The 23467-nt window shown below is 45.4% G+C and overlaps 1 protein-coding gene across 1 annotated transcript in view; it reads right to left on the bottom strand.

Annotated features, from left to right (window-relative positions):
• CLNK (cytokine dependent hematopoietic cell linker) overlaps positions 1 to 23467 on the bottom strand; it is a gene marked incomplete at both ends in the record, with an annotated part of 88193 nt that overhangs the window by 7812 nt on the left and 56914 nt on the right. Inside the window, 6 exons of the mRNA XM_081082249.1 lie at positions 2696 to 2851; positions 5394 to 5471; positions 6916 to 7049; positions 15413 to 15453; positions 19089 to 19170; positions 21250 to 21268. Of these exons, the coding sequence (XP_080938375.1) occupies positions 2696 to 2851; positions 5394 to 5471; positions 6916 to 7049; positions 15413 to 15453; positions 19089 to 19170; positions 21250 to 21268 (510 nt within the window). The remainder of the gene's footprint in view (positions 1 to 2695; positions 2852 to 5393; positions 5472 to 6915; positions 7050 to 15412; positions 15454 to 19088; positions 19171 to 21249; positions 21269 to 23467) is intronic.

The following is a 23467-nucleotide window of genomic DNA, read 5'->3' as shown; positions in this document are numbered from 1 at the left end:
GGCGATTCTTCCTCAGCAAGGGAAAGGCCCCCACTGTGACAGGTGACAGGTGACAGGTGAGAGGTGCAAGCTGGGCCTGCCTGGCTCTTAGCCCAGGGCCTGGCTCAGAGGAGAGGCAGGAAGAAGCACCTGTGAGGCACTTTCTCACTCAGCACCGGTGGCACCTGTAAGCCCCACGTCGGTGTGACCTATTCTCCCACCCGTGTTTTGGCTGTTTCCCAGTGGCCTGGGCTTTGTGTGCGCTGCCATGATGTGGTCTGAGACTGCGAGAGGAAGTCGGCATTTGTGCAGAGTCCATGGAATCCCAGCTTTGCCGTGACTGGCGGTGACGGTGGCCCAGTTACTTCACTCCTCTGTGCCTCAGTCTCACCGTCTGTTAAATGGAGGCATGGGCAGCGCCTACCTCACAGTTGCTGTGAGATTTAAATCGATCGATCGGTTACTCACTGTTAACTGCACAGAATAATGCCTGTGCATAGTCAAGGTAAAGAAGCGTCGTGGAAATACATGGAAACTCTTGTTGGAAGATGCGCGAGAAAATTCCTTCGTCACATAAAAGGGTCCCCTTCAAACAGGCATTGGAAGGCGCCAGGGGTCCTCATTGATTCGAGGGGAGTAGCTCACCTGGAGGCCGACTTCTCACCCGAGATGGGGACAGGTACTGAGATAAGGGCTGGCGCCTGCGGAGGCGGCAGGAGCGGCTGTCTCTCTGATGGAGGCCGAGGATGTTAGCACGGACATCCCAGTGTATCCATTTCCTCTCTTATTAGCAGACCAGGCTGTGGTTTGTGGGGGGAAAAGCCGTAACCTTCTCAGGCCTCAGCTTCCTCACTGGTAAAGGGGTTCAGTGATGGGGCCTTTCCAGGGTTTTCCAAGGACCACACGAGAGAGCAAATAGAACAGCCTGGCGCAGGGGGCTCTGCGGCACAGTAGGGCACACGATTTCCACTTTCCATATTACCTAAGGAAGGCCTGGCCGGCGTGGCTCAGTGGTTGAGGTTTGACCTATGAACCAGGAGGTCACGGTTCGATTCCTGGTCTGGGCACATGCTGGGGTTGCGGGCTTGATCCCCAGTGTGGGGCCTGCAGGAGGCAGCTGATCCATGATTCTCTCTCATCACTGATGTTTCTATCTCTCTCTCCCTCTCCCTTCCTCTCTGAAATCAATAATATGTTTTGCAAAAAAGGAATCCTTAATCCCAAGCATTTAAAAATCATTACTTTTTTTTTAAATGAGAAATTTTAGGAGCTGAAAGTAGGTACTGGAAGGATAAAGGGATATCGAGCTGGAGAGTGCAATAACCATGGGATCTAGTTGAGGGGAACTATGTCCTAGTTACCAAAATGACTCCATCATCAATGTGTTCCCTGCTTGTTCTCCGTGCTTTCCGTTCATGAACTCACTAACCCTCAGCACAAAGGAAACATGGGCTCCTTAACCTGGCCACAGCGGGCAGAGTTCTGCATCCATCTACTTGCTCATCCCGGGCTGCAGCAAAGGCGGTGAACCGACCCCAGGGCGGCCTGGCCGGTGCCGACCAGCCATTCCAGCCCACACGTGACACAGGCAAGGGCTCCGGGTCAGACACTGGGCTCAAGCTGGACAATCCAGGCCGCTGCTGAAAGGCTTTTCCACGTGGGGGCCCACCTGGGGCATTTTGGCAGTCCCGCAACATTCCTTCTTTTGCTCTCTATTGAAGAATAGATATTTGGTGGAAGTTCCGGTTTATTACTGTGTTAGTTTGCTCGGGCCTCCATAAGCACCTGCCACAGATCGGTGCGGAGGGGGACTTAAGCAATAGAAGTTTGTTTTCTCACAGTCTGGAGGCTGGAAGGCCCAGGTCCAGGTGGGCGGGGCTGGTTTCTCCTGAGGCCTCTCTCTTTGGTGTGTAGATGGCCCTTCTTCCCTCCCTCCCTCCCTCTCTCCCTCCCTCCCTCTCTCCCTCCCTCCCTCTCTCCTGCCTTCCCAAGAAAAGTGAAAGGAGCAGCCCCTTCTATCCCCTTACTACCTCGATGTCTCTAGCATTCGTTTAATTTTCTGAGCTTCAGTCTCCCTCCATCTAAGGTAGAACCAATTATTATGTCAAAGAATCTTTGAAAACTAAAATGAGATAATGCAGACAGACCAGGCCTATCATGACTATATTCAGTGAAAATCAATCTCCTTTTCCCCTTCCCTGTGATTCACTGACACAGTTATGCATGATGCTGTAACTGACTCATTCCTTCACCCGCCACCTGCCAGCCGGTCGGCCCTGAGACCGGGCACTGGATGCTGTGATGAAGCCCACTTTATTTTGGGGACACAAACCTCCTGATTCCTATTGCCAACAGACCTTGTCTGAAATGCCGGCAGGGGGAGTCAGTGCTGGGGCAGGGAAGGCCTGTGGCATTAAGGTGGCCTTGGGGGAGGGTTCTGGGAGGCAGAATTGAGATGCCGGGCAGAATGAGTTTTCTTTAATGGGCAAAGCAGGACAGAGGGTGTGTGGAATGGTCAGCCCTGGCCGTGAGTGTGAGCCATGTGCACGGATGCTTGTGGAAGGGCCTGGAAGGATTAATTACACTCCCCACCTCCAGGGCGGCGCTCTTTCCTCCCATCCTGCAGGCAAGGGACCTGGAGGGCCTTGGCCAGCACCCACACATTCTCCCCCCATTTTCCTTTAGCACAGAAAAGGGGAGCCAGCAGGTTACCCACTTCGTCTCCGCGGAGTCCCGTCCCCAGAGCAAACTGCCGGTTCCTCTCCAGGAAGCGGATTTTCACGTTGTAGACTCTGTTCCCATGAAACACCACCAGCACGTAGGGTTCTGTGCAGGACTTCGCCGAGCAGTCTCGGACCAGGAACATGCCGTCCTGAAGGAGAGGAAGAGCGATCACTCCTCAGGTTGCCAGCGGGGCTGCCCGCGTCCCACCCTCACCTCATGGAAGCGATGCCTGTGCTCCAGATTCCCCAACGGCTTTAGTTTTGGGTAAACTAGCTCTGTACTCAGTTGAACTCAGTGGTTATGGGGTGACAGTATGTATTAGGATTCTTGTTATTTTCTGAGAAGTCAACCAGTCAGATGACACCCCTTCTTCCAGATCTTCCAGCACCCCCACCTCCTCAGCACCTGCCTCCAACCTCAGCTGCTCAGGGATGAACGCAGCAGCCTACCTGTGGTTTATCTGCTGTCACTCCTGCAGCCTCCCGCCCCGGTGCTGGCTCCAGTCAGCCGCCATCCTCACAGGCCCCGCCTGGCTCTGGGATGCTGGGCATAGCTCTCCTCCTCCCCTTCTCGGGTACCCCCTTCACCTGCCAGTGTCCACGTATTTCCTGTCCTGCCCAATGCGCGGGTACCATCCAGAGATGGTGGGAGCCGCCACAGGCTAGAGTAGCAGAGGCGTTTAGCATGGTAAGTGGGCCTCTGCATGGGGAGATGTCAGCAGAGGACTAGGGTCCCCAAAAGAGATGTGGAGCTTCAAGGTCATTGAGGTCAATGTGAGTGCGGAGGCCATAGGAGGGGGGAGAAAATACAGCCTGGCCTGAGGGTCAGGCAAGAACAGGGCAGGCAGGAGGGGACAGGAAAGGGCTCTAAGACAATGTCCCAGAGAGAGAAGGAAGCCAAGGCTGTAGACAGCGAGGGTCAGGGTGTGGGACAGTCTGAGGGCTGAGAAGGGCACCTGATGTGGGCCAGAAGTCATCAGGCTCTCCCTCGGGAAAGGCTCAGGGTGAGGGCCAGGTGGAGAGGCTGAGGAGTGGTGCAGGCCTTCTGGAGGTGAGCACACCTGCCTGCACGGCTCAGTTCTGTGGTCGCAGGGTGTCACTTACATGATGAAAAATCTGACTGTAATTTCATAGATTATTATAAATGAGCTATACAATGAGGTATTGTGTATAATTTATATTTATAATAGTTGTTATATGTATTTATCTCTCTTGACTAATACTGTATATTTGTATGTGATTATAGCATATGTTAATGTAATTAATATTTATAATATATAGATTTATATAATACTTATAACGTGATATAACAGCAAGTTTCATCTCATAGCACACATAAACTAATTGCTACAGTTCTGTGGCACACCAAAAAATTGTATTTTTTGCTGATCTGACAAAAGAAGGTACCGTTCATACCAGACAGCTGTTGTTGTGCTGACGTCATTTTTTAAATTTGACTAAGGGACAAGAGGTCCGTGCCCCTGACTGAAGAGTCAGGTATTGCTTGTGGCATACCTGTTGAAAATTGCTGCTCTAGAATAATACTTTAAAATGTTAAGTTTATAAATAAAACTATAGTGACGTTCTAATGATGCTGACAGCTGAGGTTTATTGAGAATTTTCCTCAAGATATCAAGCACTCTACACACATTATTTCATTTGATCTTTACTTATAATCTGAGGAGGTGTTTTATCCCCATTTTACAGATGAGGAAATTAGGATCCAATAGCTTAAGTGAATCTCCTAAAACATCACAATTCATCAATGGAAAACTTGCTCTTTAAATATTCCAGCCTCTGAGAACATCGAGTGGCAGTGAGAAATTTTCTGGAACTTCTTTTGCCTGAGACATTTGGCTGTAATTGAAGCCTTAAGACTCAAGCACAGAACATGGCCAAAGATCAGAAAGGAAGAGGGGGCCAAGATGTGTGACCAATTTCTGGGCTTATTATCTTAAACTGTACAATGAGTTTGTCACAATGAATCCTTCCTCTCTCTCTCTCAAATCAAGCAATCAATTAATCAATAATATTTTAAAAAATGAATGTGTTCATTAGTGGGCAAGTTCATTAGTGATAGGACCCCAATGAATTTTAATAAAACCTAGCTCTCAGAATTGATATTATAAAATTAAATAAGATAAATTTACATTAAGTTGCTATGGAAAACAGAATAATGCCCCTACACACAAGATGTCCATGTCCTAACTTCCAGGACCTGTGAATAGGTCACTTTTACAGGGAAAAAGGGATGTGCAGATGTGATTAAGAGTCTTGAGATGGGAAATTATCCTGGATTATCTGGGTGGGTTCAATGTAATCAGAAGAATCCTTGTAGGAGGGAGGCAGGGGTGTAAGAGTCAGACAGCGGGGGAGGGGGGGGGGGGCACAAGCCAAGGATGGCTGGCAGCCCCTGGAATCTGGAAAAGGCAATGTCATGGACTCTCCTCTGGAGCCTCCCAAAGGAACACAGCCCTACACCTTAATTTTAGTCCAGGGAGACCCATGTAGGAATTCGACCTCCCAAACTGTAAGAGAGTAAATTTGTCTTAGTCTACTAAATTTGTAGTAACTGCCAGCACTGAGAAATGCAAGGTGAGGCAAGAACCACTTCATTGAAGTCCACTGCTTGGTATGTCCTCTGACCGGTGGGCAGAAAACCGGAGGCTGATGGGCCCGTCGAGGTCTTACCTTGTTCTCCTTCATCAAGGCCTCTTCCACCTCCTGGCGACTGTACTCTCCAACGTACCATTCGCCGTGCTGGGCCTCCTGCAGGACAGGTGAGATGAGGACTATTTTAGGGTCAAGGGGAAGCCCTAATCATTAATTAATGAAAATGTTCTTTTGTTCCCCCGGTGCCAAGTCACGGTTTGATTGACAGTAGAGATGTGGTACACAAGTTCTGTCCCTGGATCTGGACGCAGAAGAAGTAACTGCAGCGTAGGAACTGAAATCGGTGTGACAGAGTAACCTGCAATTCCACGCCATCTACATGGAAGGCCCTGTGCACCAGGCTCAGAGTGGGTGCTAAACCCTCATGCTCTCTACCTGCTGGAGCTTACTGAGATGGGATGGTTATTGTCTGTGGAGTCTATGCTGCCCTACTCATCATGGGAGGGGAGGGCAGGACAGGTGTAGACAGGAAGCTTCTTTAGGCCACTTGCCTAAAGCCACATGCATTGGATCTGCAATTTGAGCCCTAGTCTGCCTGGCTTTTACCCTGTGCCATGCTCCCTTATTTATATCAACTGATTTCTTTGGATTGTAAAATCCATCATGACAGAGAGAAGAAAGGGCAGTCCACAGACCTGCAGTTCTCAAGGATCTAATATTAAATAAGCCCCTGCGTGAGTCCAGCACATCAAAGACCCTTCATCCATTGTCCCAATCCATGCCTGCAGCAACCTGACAGGTGGGCATGCCAGGCGGGGGGAGGGGCTCAGGAAGTCAACACCTGTCACCTGGTTGGCAAGTGCTTGGTCTCTCAGGCTGAGTCTGAGTCTCTGGTCCTCCCAGAGACAGATCTTCCCAACGCTGGGCATGTGTGAGCCGGCTCCCCGCTAGCTCCATGCCCTTGCTTCCTGCCATTCCAGGCCAGGTACAGGGGTCTGGCTAGGCAGATGTGCTGGACATTCTGTGGACACATGGCTTCAGGACTTGGCATGAGTTGGCCCTCCTGCCTGGAATCCCTCCTACTCCTCACCTCTCCTCCTACCTGGTCTGTCATTCTCTTCCATCAAGACTGGGATCAAACTCATCTCTTATTGGAAGGGTCCTTTGGAATAAAGTCCTTTACTTTTTATCACAGTATATTGTTATAATTGTTCTATTTTATTATTAGTTGTTGCTAATCCTTGACTACCTAATTTATAATTAAGCTTCACCATAGGTATGCACGCATGTATGTATGGGAAACAACATAGTAAGTACAGGGTTCAGTACTATCTTGGTTTCAGGCATCCACGGGGGGGGGGGGGGGGGGGCGGGGGCTTAAAACACATCCCTGTGAATAGGGAGCACAACTATATACAAACTAAAGAATCTGGTGGAAGAGCAATATAAAATGTTATACAGCAAAACTCTTTAAAATGTTAGAACCCAATAATATTGAAAAAAATTAAAGTTCATCGTGATACCCCTCTGAGGCAACGTTCAGTAGAGCTCTGTTCAGACACCAAGGTTATCTAGAGAGACAATGCAGAGAGGCGTCTACCTCTTCATCAGACCTTGTGGGGCAAGGTTTCCTCCAGTTCATGTTTCTATAGTGAAGAGCATCTTCGCGAGGCCCGCAGCTGGCTGGAGCCTGACATCGCTGAGGAGGGTGGGACTGCGTGCTTTCTTTATGATCTGGGAAAAGTAAATGTGCATTTAAGTGCGATTTTGTTAGTGTCAGATTGCCTCCCTCCCACAAGGAGCTGGATGGGGCCTGCCGCTCCGCTCTGTGTCTGGGGCAACCTTGGTCTACACCACCATCATCTCACTCTGGGACAACCTTGGTCTACACCACTGTTGTCTCACTCTAGACGGCAATCTTCCCTGGATTCTTTGGCTTCAGCTTTTGCCCCTTCCTCTCTAAGGCAGCCAGAGTAATCTTTAAAAAATGTGATTTTGACTTTGCTACTCCCCCTGGTAAAAATCCTTCCATGATTTCCTTTACACATGGAAGAAAACCCAAATGTCTGACATCTGTCAGTGAGACACTCAACAATCTTTCTCTTCTGATTTCTCCATCCCCCATCCTCTCCTCCATCTCCCCATCCATTGTTCTTTCCTTCCTTCCATCCACCCAAATTCCATTCATCCATCCATCCATCCATCCATCCATCCATCCATCCATTCCCTCATCCATTGTTCCATCCATACACCTAACTATCCATCCAACCATCCATCCATCCATCCACCCATCCATCACCATCATCTGTTCTTTTCTGGCCATAGTGAACTACAAGCCAAGCTTATTCCCAACTCAGGCAACACTATTTTTTTTTTTAACTTGAAGAATGATATTTTGTCTTAATGGACAAAATGTCACTTTTATTTAGTTTTTTAACCTGAAAGAAAGAATAGCAAACTGTGGTTATTCAGACTTGGGCATTTGGCAGATATTTTATTAGAAATGAACAAGGTGAGCCAGTTAATTCATGGAAAACAATGGTAGTATTTTCTGCCAACTATAAATTTAGACTTTTGAAATGCAAATTGGAATTTGGAAAAACTTGCAGCTGCTATCTTGACATAACAGCATCTCAAAAGACTTTTCTTAGTGATGTTAAACTATTTCATAATGAAGTATGTGAACATTGAAAAGATCTGCTCAGGTCTATGAATCATTCTTTTCCAAGTGACTAATGTATGAAGCTATAAAATTATGTCTGGGTAAATATTTTTTTAAAAGAGAAAACAGAACAATCAATTTTAAAGTATTTAAAAAATTCCTTGAAAGGGTTTTGCTTTCATCTGGTATCTTAACTTTAAGATACTACCACTTGTCAAGTATTCTTTTTAGTTTTATTGTTTTTTAGAGGGAGAGAGAAACATCGATTGGTTGCCTCTCATACTTGCCCTGATCAGGGGATTGAACCCACAACCTGGGCATGTGCCCTGACTAAGAATTGAATCTGCCACCTTTTAGTGGATGGGACAATGCTCCAACCAACTGAGCCACCCAGTCAGGGCACTTGTCAAGTTTTGATGTGATATTTTCTCTATATTCTTTGATGAAAATAACATATTTTCACAGCTTATCATTTCATATCAGTAAATAATAATAAAATATGAATTTGAGGAAGTTAAGGCTATAAGAAAGGAGTGAGGTGTTATGAGGAATAGTAAATACAAGATTTGTAAATAATTTACAGAGCAGTAATTTCAAGGAAGAAATAATTGTAAAAAATTCATTAAGACTTGAGAGTAGAAAAATATAGAAATAAAATACTGGACAATAATCTCTCTATATATAAAAGCCTAAGCAACCGAATGACCAGTCAACCAGTTGCTATGTTGTGCACTGACCACCAGGGGACAGACGCTTAACACACAGGATCGGGCTCCCTCCTGTCTGGATTGGGCCTGTGAGGATTAGGCCAAAACTGGCTATATGAGATTCCCTGAGGGGTCCTGGATTGCGAGAGGGCTCAGGCCAGGCCAACGGACCCCACTGGTGCACGAATCTGTGCACTGGCCCTTTAGTAGTAAATAAAATGGAAGAGCGGTAATTAGTGTGAAGGCAGAGTTATAAACTATATAGTTTTAATCCAGTCTAGAAAATATAATCAAAGTTATAGTCTTGGTTAGTAGCTTGACAAGAACTTTGAAAGAATAGAATACTTGTTAAAATAAAATTTTAACTGAATTTATTGGGATGACTGGTTAATAAAATTATATAGGTTTCAGGTGTACAATTCATAATACATCATCTGTATATTGAATTGTGTGTTCACCACCCCAAGTTAAGTCTCCTTCCATCACCATTTAAGAATAGGATACTTTTGACACAGCAAATTTTTGAGGCAAAATACTAACTCAAATGTTAGGGAATATTTTATTTTTTTAATTTATTTTTATTTTTTTACAGAGAGGAAGGGAGAGGAATAGAGAGTTAGAAACATCAACGAGAGAGAAACAACATTGATCAGCTGCCTCCTGCACACTCCCTACTGGGGATGTGCCCACAACCAAGGTACATGCCCTTGACCGGAATCGAACCTGGGACCCTTCTGTCCGTAGGCCGACGCTCTATCCACTGAGCCAAACTGGTTAGGGCAAACGTTAGGGAATATTTATATACCAGTTACCAAAAGTTAGGTTTCATGTGCATTTAGTCTGCTTCTGCTCATCAAAGAGCTGAATACTCTCTGGGATTATTAAGAACAAAGAGTATGCCTGAGACATCGGGTGTTCTAGTTTAATAATTTCAAGGATTGTGGCTTTTTATATTGAACCTAAGAATGTTTGTTATAGGGAATTGTGTGCATTAAACTGTTTGTTGTAAGGGACTGTTTGACCACTTAAAGTTTAAATTACATTCATCACAGCACATTAATTTTACTCACAGCTTAAGGCCTTGAAAATAGGAATAATGCTAAAGATATTTCTCTTTTTAACATTTCTCCTTTTAACATTGTATTTTAAAAGTTTTCTGTATTATTTGGAAAGAGGATGTAAACTTAAGAGTTTTAAAATTCAGTCATACTTTTATTTAAGACTAGAGGCCTGGTGCACAGATTTGTGCACTGGGTGGAGGGTGTCCCTCAGCCTGGCCTGCACCCTCTCGCAATCTGGGACCCTTCGGGGGATGTCCGACTGCTGGTTTTAGCCCGGATCCCCACAGGCTAGAGTGAAGCAGTGCACCAAGCTGCAAGCGGCCAGGGAGGAGCCTGAGCTGGGGCTGGGCGCTGCACCACTAGCGCTCATCACAGCACACTACACCTGTCACTGTTTGGTAGCACTGCAGCAAAGTGGGGAGAGGCTCCTGATGCCATGGCAGCTGCACTAGCCAGCCATGAGCCTGGCTTTTGGCTGAGTGGCGCTTTCCCTGTGGGAGCACACTGACCACCAGGGGTAGCTCCTGAATTGAGCGTCTGCTCCTGGTGGTCAGTGTGCATCATAGTGACTGGTTGACTGGTCATTCCAGTCGTTCCATCGTAACAGTCACTTGGCTTATCCTATATAATAAAAGGGTAATATGCAAATTGACCCTATCAGCAGAACGACTGGGAATGACTGGTCACTATGACACACCCTGACCACCAGGGGGCAGACACTCAATGCAGGAGCTTCCCCCTGCTGGTCAGTGCACTCCCACAGCGGGAGCTCTGCTCAGCCACAAGCCGGCTGACGGCTGCCAGCACAGCAGTGGTGGCGGGATCCTCTCCTGCCTCCTCAGCAGTGCCTAGGATGTCCGACTGCAGCTTAGGCCTGCTCCTCACTGGCAAGTGGACATCCCCTGAGGGCTCCTGGGCTGCCAGAGGGATGTCTGACTGCCAGCTTAGGCCCAATCCCCCGGGAAGCAGGCCTAAGCCAGCAGGTGGACATCCCCTGAGGCATCCCAGACTGCGAGAGGGCACAGGCCGGGCTGAGGGACCCTCCCGAGTGCATAAATTTTTGTGCACTGGGCCTCTAGTGTATATATATATATATATATATATATATATATATATATATATTAAAACCAATGGAAGAATAGTATAACTTCCAAGAAAGAGAGAGGGGCATAAGGGAGAGATGAACCCAATATCTGGCAGGAAAAGAAATGAAAAGCCAGTGAAAAGAGGGCAAATAAGAGGCACAAAATAATATAGAAACAAATTTTAAAATATTAATAATCACAATAAATATCAAAGGTATAAACTTAGCATTTAATAATCAGATGCAAATCTTTATGTGGTGCACCTGACACTATACAAAATAATATTAAATGTAAACTGTAATAGAAAAACATTTAAAAATTGTTTAAAAAAATCCCCAGAAAACAAAATTTGATGCAGATTGGTTTAAACATTCCAGTTATGGGCTAATTTCACATTTAAAATGTAATGACACAGAGAGCTCACTAATGAGAGGATGGAGAATTATATGCCAGCCGAATCCTAACCAAGAGAAAGTGAAAAGAGCTATGATAACATTAAAAAAAGACTTTAAAAATGTATTTAAAATGTAGTGAAGCAAGACATAGAGGCTTATTACTGGACTAGCCACAACTATCCTTTCAACGTGGATTGAAACAATAAGAACATACGTGAGAGAAGAAAATAACAATCATCAGCATTTCCTATCAGTTGTGTAGCATACACAATAGTTTCCGTGATTATGAATTTTTCATTATATTGTGGCAACTGATTTATTAAATTTCAACTCTGAGCACTTTGCTTGAATATTTAAAAAATCCTACTTGAAGAAGAGCGTTGGGAAGCAGCAAAAACGCATTGGTAGTCTATTCAGAGAATGAGTTAAACAAAACAAAACAAGCAAGAAAACCACTTGGCCATACAATTTCCCCCTGAAGCCCTGGTGGGGTCTTTGCTTAAAGAATAAATAAAATTCGGAGCTTATAATCCACTACAATTGTTTAATTGGTTTTGTTCTAAAATCATATAACTAATCTCTGAAAAATTTTCTTTACCTAAAACACTGCATTTGTGTTTTATACCCCATGGCATAGGACTCTCCCACGTGGGGACTGGAGGGTCACAGAAATAAAGAGGTTGAGTCAGGTAAATGGAAGAACATTGGGGACGACACTGTGTAGGTCATCAATAAAAATGATATGGTTTGCAAATTCATACTTTTATCAATAAACACTAATATTTAAAAATTCTTATGTATATGAAGCTCTTAGCACTATGCCTGACCCATATTAGTAACTCAAAAAATGCTACTGCTAATGTTAACATGATTGGGAGCACATAGCTCTAGACCTTTCTTTTGTAACTTATAATAAAAGCATTTTATTTTAACCTAGTGTCCATACATATTTATTAGCAAATTTACATACAATTTAAAAGCATCTTATAAGGAAAAAGCCGCATAGTTTAAAGAGTAAAAAACGCAGACAGAAAAAGAAAATGTTGTCTGGTCAGCATGGCTCAGTGGTTGAGCTTTGACCTATAGACCAGGAGGTCACGGTTCCATTCCTGGTCAGGGCACATGCCCAGGTTGTGAGCTTGATCCCCAGTGTGGGATTGTGCAGGAGACATCCCATCAATGATTCTCTCTCATCACTGATGTTTCTATCTCTCTCTCCCTCCCCCTTCCTCTCTGAAATAAATAAAAATATATTAAAAAAATAAAATGTTAATGGACAAAAACTAAAAAGAAAGCAAGTCACCCACAATCCAAAACTCAGAGAGTAACTTTACTATTTTGGAATATAACCAAACCAATCGATCCTCTTCTAATAGCAAAATTATTTTTTTTGTCCTGAGATTCATCTGCGTAGGTTTCTAATAGCTTAGCTTGAATTCATGTATCAGAGAATTGAGCCAAGGCTGTTTATCAAGTAGCAACCAAGCTATCAAGAAATAACTGAACATTTCTACAATTTTTTCTCCCTTGTGAAATAAAGATGACAGTGTCTCCATGGAAACAGCTGTAGATTTCACCATTTTGCAGGAAGAGGACTGCCCCCCTCACCTGAGGCACACAAACTGGTGCGCTGTAGAGAGCCCATGGGACTGAGAACTCTGGTAGAGCCCAGATTGCGTGCTGTTTTATGTGCACCTAATTTCTACAAGCACTGTGATTCAGAGGTGAACTTTTACCCCGTAGAATGACCATGGCTCAGTAAGTTGCTGGAGGGGCACGGCAGGTGCTTACACACTGGTTAGTTGAAGGATTGGGCTGTCTCTCTTTTGTATTTTTAGGGCCCAGCCCAATTTTGGGTGTCAATCATAAGCTTGGTGGATATTTGTTAACTGAAAGAAGAATTAATGGTGTTTGAAGGTGCTGGAGGCCAAAACATTTCCCCTGTTCATGCCAGGCTGTTTCTTTAAGCAACCTTGTTTCCTATGAGAAGCATGGAGAACAAGCTACAAGAGCCCCGTCCGAATGATCTACGTTCAACCCTGGGGTGCTTGACTGGACTCATGTCTGTGAAGGCCACCCGCTCCACTAACTAATGTTCCATTCTTTAACATTCTCTATTTTTATTTGTGCAAGATTTTGCCTTTCAACTCTGGATTCCTCTTTAAGCTATGATTCTGCTTCCCCATCCTTGCAACATACTCTCAAAACCTGATAAGTAATGCCCTTTCTGGGCCTGTTCAGCCCTGGACCTTCCACTTAGATACCCAGCCTTATCATCTTCTTACACCGCCATCTGGCCTCCAGGACCACTTTCATTTGATTCCAAGGGGTTGAGCCCATGTGGTAAATCACTGCCCGCTTTAGTCACTTTCCTTTAAAAAAAAAAAAAAATAGTCCTCTCTTGGGAAACTCTTATTAGCCGTGTGTACATCAGGAGAAATGAGTTTCCAGATTGGCTTTCCAATATAAGGCCCAGATGGCAGAGGGCAGAAGAGAGAGAAGGACATAGGGAGGAAACTCTTGGTCTAATGCAGGGGTGGGCAAACTTTTTTACTCAAGGGCCACAATTGGTTCTTAAACTGGACCGGAGGGCCGGAACAAAAGCATGGATGGAGTGTTTGTGTGAACTAATATAAATTCAAAGTAAACATCATTACATAAAAGGGTACGGTCTTTTTTTTTTTTTTAGTTTTATTCATTTCAAATGGGCCGGATCCGGCCCGCGGGCCGTAGTTTGCCCACGGCTGGTCTAATGGAATCAATTGGGTAGGGAATCCCTGGAGAAGGAACGGAATACAGAAAAAAAGGAGAGATATTAAAATGTGTCTAGCAGAGGGCTGTGTGTGTGTATTACCCTGTGAGTTAACACTAGTATTTGAATTTTATGTATGGGGGAGGGTGAAGTTCCAAGAATGAACTTGCTGAAGCTGGCCCTACTATAGGGAGAGAGGCAGAATTAGGACCATGGTCAGTAGAGTGCTCAGTCTTCCCGTGGTATCGGATGGGGTCTGCTTCCTCCATCCCTAAGCTCCTTCTTATGGCTCAACAGAGAGTGAGACTGCAGGATTAGACTTACACACATATCTCCCTGGCAATTAGGCAGAAGAAAAAAAGACAAAAGAATATAACATCTAGTTTGGGCAAAATAATATTAATGTCAAAACCCATCACCACAGTAATCCTATATACTAGGATCCTAATATGCTAAGTGTCTGGTCTTCTGGTCGGCCATTCAACCAATCAAAGCATAATATGCTAATAATATGCTAAGGCCGCTCCACCTCTCACTATGATGTGCACTGACCACGAGGGGGCAGACACTCCGACCGGTAGGCTAGCTTGTTGCTGGGGTCCAGCTGGTTGGGTCTGAGAGAGATGGGCCAGACATGCCCTGGAGCCCTCCCACTGTCTCTCCCTGGCTGGCCAACCCCCTGTGTCCCTCCCCGGCCCCGATTGTACACTGGTGGGGTCCCTCAGCCTTACCTTCACCCTCTTGCAATCCAGGACCCCTCAGGGGATGTTGGAGAGCTGGTTTCAGCCTGATCTGCAGGCTAGGACGAGGGACCCCACTGGTGCAAGAATTCGTGCACCGGGCCTCTAGTCATTAAATATGCTGCTTCAGATCTCACCACAGAAATGTTATCCTTTTGATTTTTATCTTTACAATCAATTAGTAAGTGAGTTCCATGTTATTTTATCCATTTCTCAGGTTTTCTTAAGAGAAATCTGTTTTACACCCAGTGGATTGGCAAAAACTCAAAACAACTGCTGGAGAGGATGGGGCACACCGGGGACTCATAAGCTGTCGGCAAGACTGAAGGATACACCTGCTTTGTAAAATCCACCAAGTACAAGTGAAGAAAGGAATGTCCTAAGACCTATACGTTTCACGCTTAGAGAGAGAACCTAGAGTATATACCTGGGATTGGGAAGACAATATTGTTTATAACATCATAATGCTCATAAGAGAGAAAAATGCAAACCACCTAAGTGATCTTATTTAATTATAGATAAAAATTGTTATACTCACCCAATGGAATGCTACCTGTCAATGAAAACAAGCTAATGCCCTTTATCCACATCCACTCAGCAAGTCTGAGGGTCACAGAGCAAAGTCATGGAGCAGGAATATTGTCATGAGGTGACTTACCCATCTATTTTATGATTCCTAGGTCAAGTGCTCTTACCTCTGCTTTGCATACTGTGGTTGCTCATCATGAACGAAGCGCTAAAGAAAATGTTAGACACATTAGCTATGGAACAAATAAACCCATATGAGTTCTTTTCATGTAATTTCAATGAGCACAATTATGATTCTTTACTTGTTGAAGATGTGAACTTAGACTTGCCTTCTGACTACAACCACTACAGAGAATGGCATGTGGCTGGCCAGGCTCCTATTCCATACTAATTATTTCCCAATTGAGGGCGAGTATAGAGAGCAATTTAGTCTTCCTTGAAATGTGAGCTAGCTGAGAAAACTGTGGATTATTCTGAGAAAATCCATAAAGAAAAAGGGATTATAAAAATATGTACTAAGAGACAATGGAGAAACCAAATGGAGAAACTAATAAACACAATAATAACGATGTTACCAAGACTGTTCACCAGTGGCTCTAGTTAGCACTTTACTTAATGTTTAGCTTTACTTAACACTCAGCTTTGTATTGTGGCCAGCACCATCATTATAAGCGCTACGTGCTACCACAGTTAAATCTAATTACATGGGGCATGCTCCACACCAGAAAGCACGCTATTTATAAAGCCTCCGGGCCAATTAACTGAAATCTAGCCCTTTTCTAGCACCCCTGAAATCAACCGAGGGCACACCTGGTTCTTGCTATCCGGTGGGAGCCTTGCTTTGTGGATAAAAGTGCTCGCAGATTATTTAACCACCGCGCTGTATTGTCATCCCCGGTCAGACTTCTACTGACATCCAAGACTTGAACTCTGTTAACACCAGATTCCTTTACCAGGAACCAGTGTACAGCTTTAATAAATGTCTGCGGGGAAAAGTCATCTATAGCAAAATGTCTGTGCCCTAATTTCATAGGATTTTTAAAAAGAAAATGTTGAGAGGCTAGGAACATCCTCTGAGGACATTTTAGGTCTCAAAGACCAAGTTTATAAGGATCGAAGCAAAAATAAACAAACAATACCCAAACAAGCAAACGAAAATAAAATTAAAACAATGATTCTTTCACTTTTAAAAGGTGTGTTAAGCCCTAGCCAGTTTGGCTCAGTGAATAGAGCATCAGCCTGCAGACTGAAGGGTCCCAGGTTCGATTCTGTCAAGGGCAGGGACCTTGGTTGCGGGCTCTTCCCTGGTCAGGGCTCATGCAGGAGGCAACCAATTGATGTGTTGCTCTCACATTGATGTTTCTGTCTTTCCCTCTCTCTTCCACTCTCTCAAAAAATCAGTAGAAAAATATCATTGGGTGAGGATAAAAAAAAAAAGAAAAGAAAGAAAAGAAAAAAAGATGTGTAGAGTACCTATTGGGCACATGGCATGTTTGGAGGAATGTAACACGAGTAGGACAAGGCCTCTGCCCTGAAGCCGCTCCATTTGGGGAGGGAAGACATTGTATCATAATCACAAGTGGGCTAAGTGCCGGGACAGGTGTGTGCACAGCAGGAGTCCCTGCGGTAGCCTTAACCCAGACAAAATCACGCTGGGTCTCAGGAAAGCCTTCCTGGGAGAGGTGCTAACCAAGCTGACTTCTGAAAGATGAATAGGAGACGGTGATGAGCGAGGGTGTTGTTCCAGGCAGAGGGAACAGCAGGTGCAAAGGCTCGGGGTCAAGGAAACATGGCTTATTCTGCAACAGACCAGAACTCAGTTCCTTCTGGATAGAAGGTGAGGCACAGGGATGGTAAGTATCATTAAGTGGCTACTGCAAGAGTCCAAGCAAGATTGAAGGTGGCTGGCCCCTGTTGGGAGCTGGGAAAATGAGGAGACATGGATAGACTTAAGACATGTTTTGGAGATAGAACTTGGGGAGGTGGAAATAGAAGAGTGAAGATGGGGAAGAGAACGCATCATTTACTGGGGAGAGAACGTTTGTGGGAGGATATAGTTGGTTTGGGAATGAAAGTAGAAATGAAGAGATCCATTTCAACGTATGAGTTTGAGGTGCCTGTCACCTATTTAAGGAAAACTGCCTGTTGGGTCTGGAGCTAAGAAGGGTGATTGTGGCCAAAGATAGAGGTTTAGGAATTACCCGCATAGGGTGACATCAACACTGTGCGGTGGCTGACACTGCCCAGGCTCTTAGTGAGAGAAGCCAGGACCTCAGACGGACCCTGAGGGATCCCAGCACTTGGAGGTCAGCTTGGGAAAAAGTCCAAACAGGGGGCCCAGAAGAAGAAGCCAGTTAATAGAGGAAGAAAAATCAGCAGACTTTGTTCAACGAATTAAACAAAGAAACAAAAGAAGCCAAACCACACCAAACAACTACTACAGATTGAGTGCCAATGAGAGCTCATTATCTTTTCACGACAATATGAGGATTTTATTTTCCTTTTAGAAAATTACATTAAGAGAGGGTGTTTATAGTGTGCTATGGGCAAGAATTTTGTGCCAGGTTGGGCCTTAAACAGAAACAGCCTAACAAGAATTAGGAAGCCAGAGTTCTAACACCCACAGGCCAGAGACTGAGAACAAAGCCACTGAAGGTGTGAGATAGGACAAGACAGGAAAGTGAGGGAGAGGAAGACGTGGGGGTGGAGGTCACCCTGATGGACAGGACCTGGCCGTGACAATGAGAGCACACACGTGCCAGGTACTTGCAACAGGCCTGGCTCTGCTCTCAGCTTTGCGTGCGAGGTGAGTGATGCTGCCCAGAGTCACGTGGTTCGCTGGTGGTGGAGCGAGGCAGCCTGATCCCAGTGAATTCCTCCTCCTAACCACTGCTCCACTCCACCACAAACAGGGTGACTCCCTGTAATTAACTACTAGGTACAATGACAGCATCTTCACCCTGGACAGGCCCCTGGGGAAGTCAGGATTCATGGGCAAGGTTTTAGAGTTGTCAGTATAGACATCATGGGCTACTGAACGTGAAACTGGACTTGACTTCAATGGGAAAGGGCCTCAGATTCTCTGGGCCTCATTTATTCACTCTGGGATATGGGTCAGAATTGTCGCCTGGATTCAGTGGCTTTAAGCTGGGGTCTGATGAACAGAGAGAAGTTTTCCAAGCCTGGAGAGAGTGGAGACAGGGTGCTATGGAGGGAAGGGGTACAGGCAGAGAAATAGTGTGCGCTAATGTCCTGCGGTAGGTGACAGTGGAGAGTGGGAAAATGGGTGAGGGGCATGAACGGAGGCTGAAGCCACTGGTCAGACCAGGGTGATAGGGCCTCTAGCACTAATTTTGGAGGTCCTGGGTTTTGTTTTAATGAAGCCACCACTAATATACAGTGTCTTCCAGACTGAGCCCTTGCTTCCTTGACTGTTTAGTTGGGATGACAATTGTTATAATAACCTGATCAGGAAAGTATTTAATCAGAAAATGGTCTCTTTAAGTCCTGGCCATCTGTAAAGTGAAATTCAAAAGTAACTGAGTCTAGTTAGAAAAGCCCACTTCTCTCCCCGGAGTAGTTAGCATCTGTCCCAGTTAATCTGACCTAGTTAGTACTCAGGTCTTTGAGTCTGCCACACTTCTCTAGCCTCACTCGGAGAAGTACACAGCACGGGAAGGATGTCGCTGTTAGCTTCAATAACAGCTGTGGCTCCGGACTTCCTTTCTTATCAAAGGCCCAGGACTTCCTGTGTCTCAGGAAGCCTTGGCGAGTCATTATCCTACACAACACATGCCCTGACCCCCAAAGCCAGGACCCAACCAGGCGTTCCTGGCTCCTTACCTGGCAACAGCAAGAGGGATTTCTGGAGCGCTTTGGTTTTGGGTCCTGTGAGAGGATTCCGGCTTCATCAGGGGATGAGGAGCTGTAGAGAGGAGTCACATCATTTCAGGATGCAAAAGGAATATGACTCGAGACCATCTGAGGCCCATTGGAATGGCTATAATTTCATCCAGTAACCTTGGGTGATTTACTTTCTAACCTCTAATCTGCTGGTGGTGGCCAGCAGCAACCCACGTATTCCACACTGACCCTGGCTTCTGGGAGTGGCTTCTCCTTGAGGCTATAAAATTGAAATATTGAATCTTCAATACTGTGATGGAGAACACTGAATCTGGAACTCATCATTGAATTTCCCAAAACATAGAACGTTACGCTGGGAGGTGTTTGTTGTGGAAGAGAACTGAAGTGGAATTCTGATTCAAACGAAGACTTACATAGAAACATAAACGAAAAGGTGAAATCCAGGAGGCCGGCCTGTGTGGCTCAGTGGTTGCGTGTTGACCCATGTACCTAGAGGTCACCAGTTCAATTCCTGGTCAGGGCTCATGCCTGGGTCGTGGGCCCAATACCCAGTGGGGTGTGTGTCGGAGGCAGCCAATTGATGATGTTTCTCTCTCATCACTGTTTCTACCTCTCTCCCCCTCTCTCTTAAAAATCAACAAAAACATATTTTTTAAAAAAGATTAAATTCAACAACTGTTATGAGCAATGTAGGGCATGGGGATGTTCAGTGCTGGCCCACCCCCTAAATTCTCATGCCCCTGTGCCAGGGCAGGCGAGCCCCAGGAGACTGGTGTGTAGGCATGCCTTTTCTCAGAATGTCCCCCTTGATCGTCAAGTTTTGAACAGTTCTGCCAACCAGATGACCTGGAGTTATTTAGTAATCACATAGGCCAATGCTGTTATCGCTTTTTATTTCCTTCTCATCGTGAATAGATTTTAATCAGCCATCAGAAGTACCAAGGGCACACAATACTGCCCTGGTATGAAACCCCATCAAACTCTCCATTTCAGCTGTAGTCATAAAGTTAAGGAAGCATACAGACACCTCCGTGTCTTCATTGGGGTTGTGATTCTGTGCTCTGCCCACGGTTGATCACCGAATGGACACTTTTGATGGAGGGACTGTGATTACTTGGAATGTGATTGGAGTCAGTGACTGGCCCACTAGCTGCACATCCTATAAACGTGCTTCGTGTCATCAGCAGCCACCCAGAGCGCCTGCCCCTTGTGAGCTGAACACGGTCGCACTGTTGCATTGACCATCACTGGAACCCAAGGCAATGGCCCCTGAACTTCTAGTGAGGATGCTGAGCTTCAGTGCGGGAAAGGGCTCAGTTTCCTTTCGGTTTTGAGTTTTTTTAGATCGCCAACAGGCCCCCCTCCTCCATCAGAGGCCTTGGGCATCTGCAAACCCAGATGAGGCCTCGCTTAGGGCTAACGTCCTCAGTGTAAGGAGCAGCACACTGGAGACCCACGGAGGCCTGCAGCCCGTCCGGAACCATGGCGGGTCGGCGGTGGCCCCTGTTGCTTTGTGACTGCGCTTCCTGCGTGAGCTCTTTGGGCGAGGCTCAGCCCTTGGCTCTGGAGGTAAGTCTTTATTCTGAGTGAATGGCGAACAGCACTTCACAGGCGGACATGAGGTTCTTACCTACTTTGCACCCTGCCAGCTGGCGAGCGAGTGATGGATTGCCTGCTTCAGAGCAGTGACCCCGATGGTGTGTGTGTGTGTGTGTGTGTGTGTGTGTGTGTGTGTGCGCGCGCGCTCAAATGAGGGTGTAGGTGTGTGTTCATGGTGACATCAAAGAGGGAGAGGCCAAGAGCAATGGGCCAGCAATGTCTTCCCAAATTGGCTGGGGGTGGCCTGTGCCTCCTTGTCAGCAGCCTGCGCTAAAGAAAGACCATGAGCCCAGCCCCAATTTAAATCACCCCGTTTAGGCCAGAGCATTCTTCAACAGACAGAGAGGAAGTCCTGGGTCCACCTGGGTCACGTTTCCTGCCCCTCTTCCTCCTTCTCCCCCCCCCCCCCCCCCCGCCACGTGCTCATCCATCCCAGGCCCTGAAGCAATCGGTCCTTTCAGCCAATGACTAACACTGTAAATATGGAAACAGCACTTAGCCTAACAGCACGAGGGGATGGAAACAAACATAAACAGTTTACCTTTCTCTGCTCCAAGGACCTGTGTGAAAAGGCAAAAAAAAGTTGAATGATTCTTGGTGATAGAAAACGTCATAATATGTAGTTTTAGAGCAATTGGTTAGTACAAGTGGGCAACGTTTTTGTTAGTATTGAGATTTTTTAAATCTACAATAACACGCCAAGAGACTAAGCATCAGCCAAGCGTACCCTCTTTGTGGGTGTAACAGGCAGCTATCCAGGCTGCTGACGGGACTAAACATCACTTCGCCTCTTTGGAAAGCAATGTAACCATAGATCTCAAGAGCCTTAGAGAGACTATTATTCTTACCCCAGTCATTCCACTGATGAGACTCTTTTTCTAAGAAAAGAGCCTAAAATCTGTACTGAGTTCCATGTACGAAGCTGTTTAGCATGTCCTCAGTTACACCGTCAAAACCCAGCAAACAGTCTGTTCCAGCTTCTATGTCCCTGGATCTAGTTTTGTTCATCAGTGTATTTTGTTCATTAGATTTCACAGATGGGTGAGATCATGTGTGGGGGCGGGCGAGAAGAGGTCAATGTGGAGAGAGGGGCCATCATATGTAATACTTTCAACAATAAAGATAAAAAAAATCCTGGAAACATTCTACATGCCCATCTAAGTGGGCACCATTAAGCACATTTTGGTGCTATATTCGCCTACTGGGATATTATCTATGTATCGCAAGTATTTACACAGAGTGTGGCATAAGATTATACTCTAAGTATGCCTCAATATTACATAAAAAGTCCAGAATAAACACTGGATTCATGACATATTGACATGTAGGGGTGTGTGTGTGTGTAAAAAGGGATTTGAAGAGATATGACAAAATATTAATAGAGGTTGTGTTTAAGAGATGAGGCTATCGTTAATTTTCTTCATATTTTAAAAAATGAGCATGAAAATAGTCACATTATTCTTTTTCAAGGTAGCTATTCTGAATCAGTTCCTTTCTCTTTCTTTCCTTAATGATAATGGTAGAATTCCTGACCAGCCTTTATTATAAAAATCTATGTTATTGGACTTGCATCCTTGGGCCCTGTTCTACTCTGAAAGGAGCAAAAAAACCTTACAAGAGGTATAGTATTTGCTGAAGTGTCTCCTTAATTGTGAATAATTTTATTTTTAAAATTTCTAAAATATATATTTTTATTGATTTCAGAGAAGACGGGAGAGGGAGAGAGACAGAAACATCGATGATGAGAGAAAATCATGGATCGGCCGCCTTCTGCACCCCCTCTACTGGGGATCAAGCCTACAACTGGGGCATGTGCCCTGACCAGGAATTGAACTGTGACCAACTGGTTCATAGGTCAATGCTCAACCACTGAGCCACACTGGCTGGGCAATTGTGAATAATTTTCTAAAGTGCACTTCATGCAGCTGGGCAGCAGCTCAGACATCATTTAGACAACAGATTCTTCATTTGAGGCATGGAAGAAGGCCTTGATGGCCTGGGGGGGGGGGCCATGAACCTTCTGAAATTAAGAGACACATTTTTTTCCTTCATATACCTGTGCATATTTTTAAGGAAGGTTTATTATATATACCTTTCATCAAATTTTCCAAAAGGTCTGAGGTCCATGAAAAGTTTAAGCCAGCAGTCTGCAGAGACGGAACAAAGATGGGGTGTCCCCTCACTGGCATGGCTCAGTGGTTGAGCGTCACGGTTTGATTCCTAGGGTAAGTGTCAGGGTTGTGGGCTCAATTCCCACTAGGGGGCATGCAAGAGCAGCTGAATAATGCTTCTCTCTCATCATTGATGTTTCTCTCTCTTCCTCTCTCTGAAATCAATAAAAACATATTAAAAAATAAATAAACAAAAACAAAGAGGGGGAGCCATTCACCCAGATTCCCACAGTTATCTTGCAGCTGAGCTGACCATGGAGGCCAGATCTCCGGACTCACATTTGCTTCCCAGACAAGAAACCTTTAGCAGCAAAGAGCTGAGAGAGGCTCCAGAAGTCTTATCTGAAGCTGGTCTACAGACAAGCTCTTTTGTTTCAAAGACCGTGGTGACCCTGGGGGTCTGGAAAGGGGACATGCACTTCATCATGGACAGCAATTGCAGGCAAGCCTCCAGGCGAAGTGAAAAGGGTAATGAATCCATTCCGATGAGTGGTTTGGAAGTCTCCCCACCGAGTCTTCCCCGGGACTTTGAACCTTGCAGTTCAAAGCCTCAATCGGATGCAGCTGTGGTTTTCGGGCTGGTCAAAG

This window comes from Myotis nattereri (genome assembly GCF_964212035.1).
Source record: "Myotis nattereri genome assembly, chromosome: 1".
NCBI lineage: Eukaryota > Metazoa > Chordata > Mammalia > Chiroptera > Vespertilionidae > Myotis > Myotis nattereri.
The sequence above is the reverse complement of the archived record's forward strand: the minus strand, read 5'-3'. Positions and strand labels throughout refer to the sequence as shown.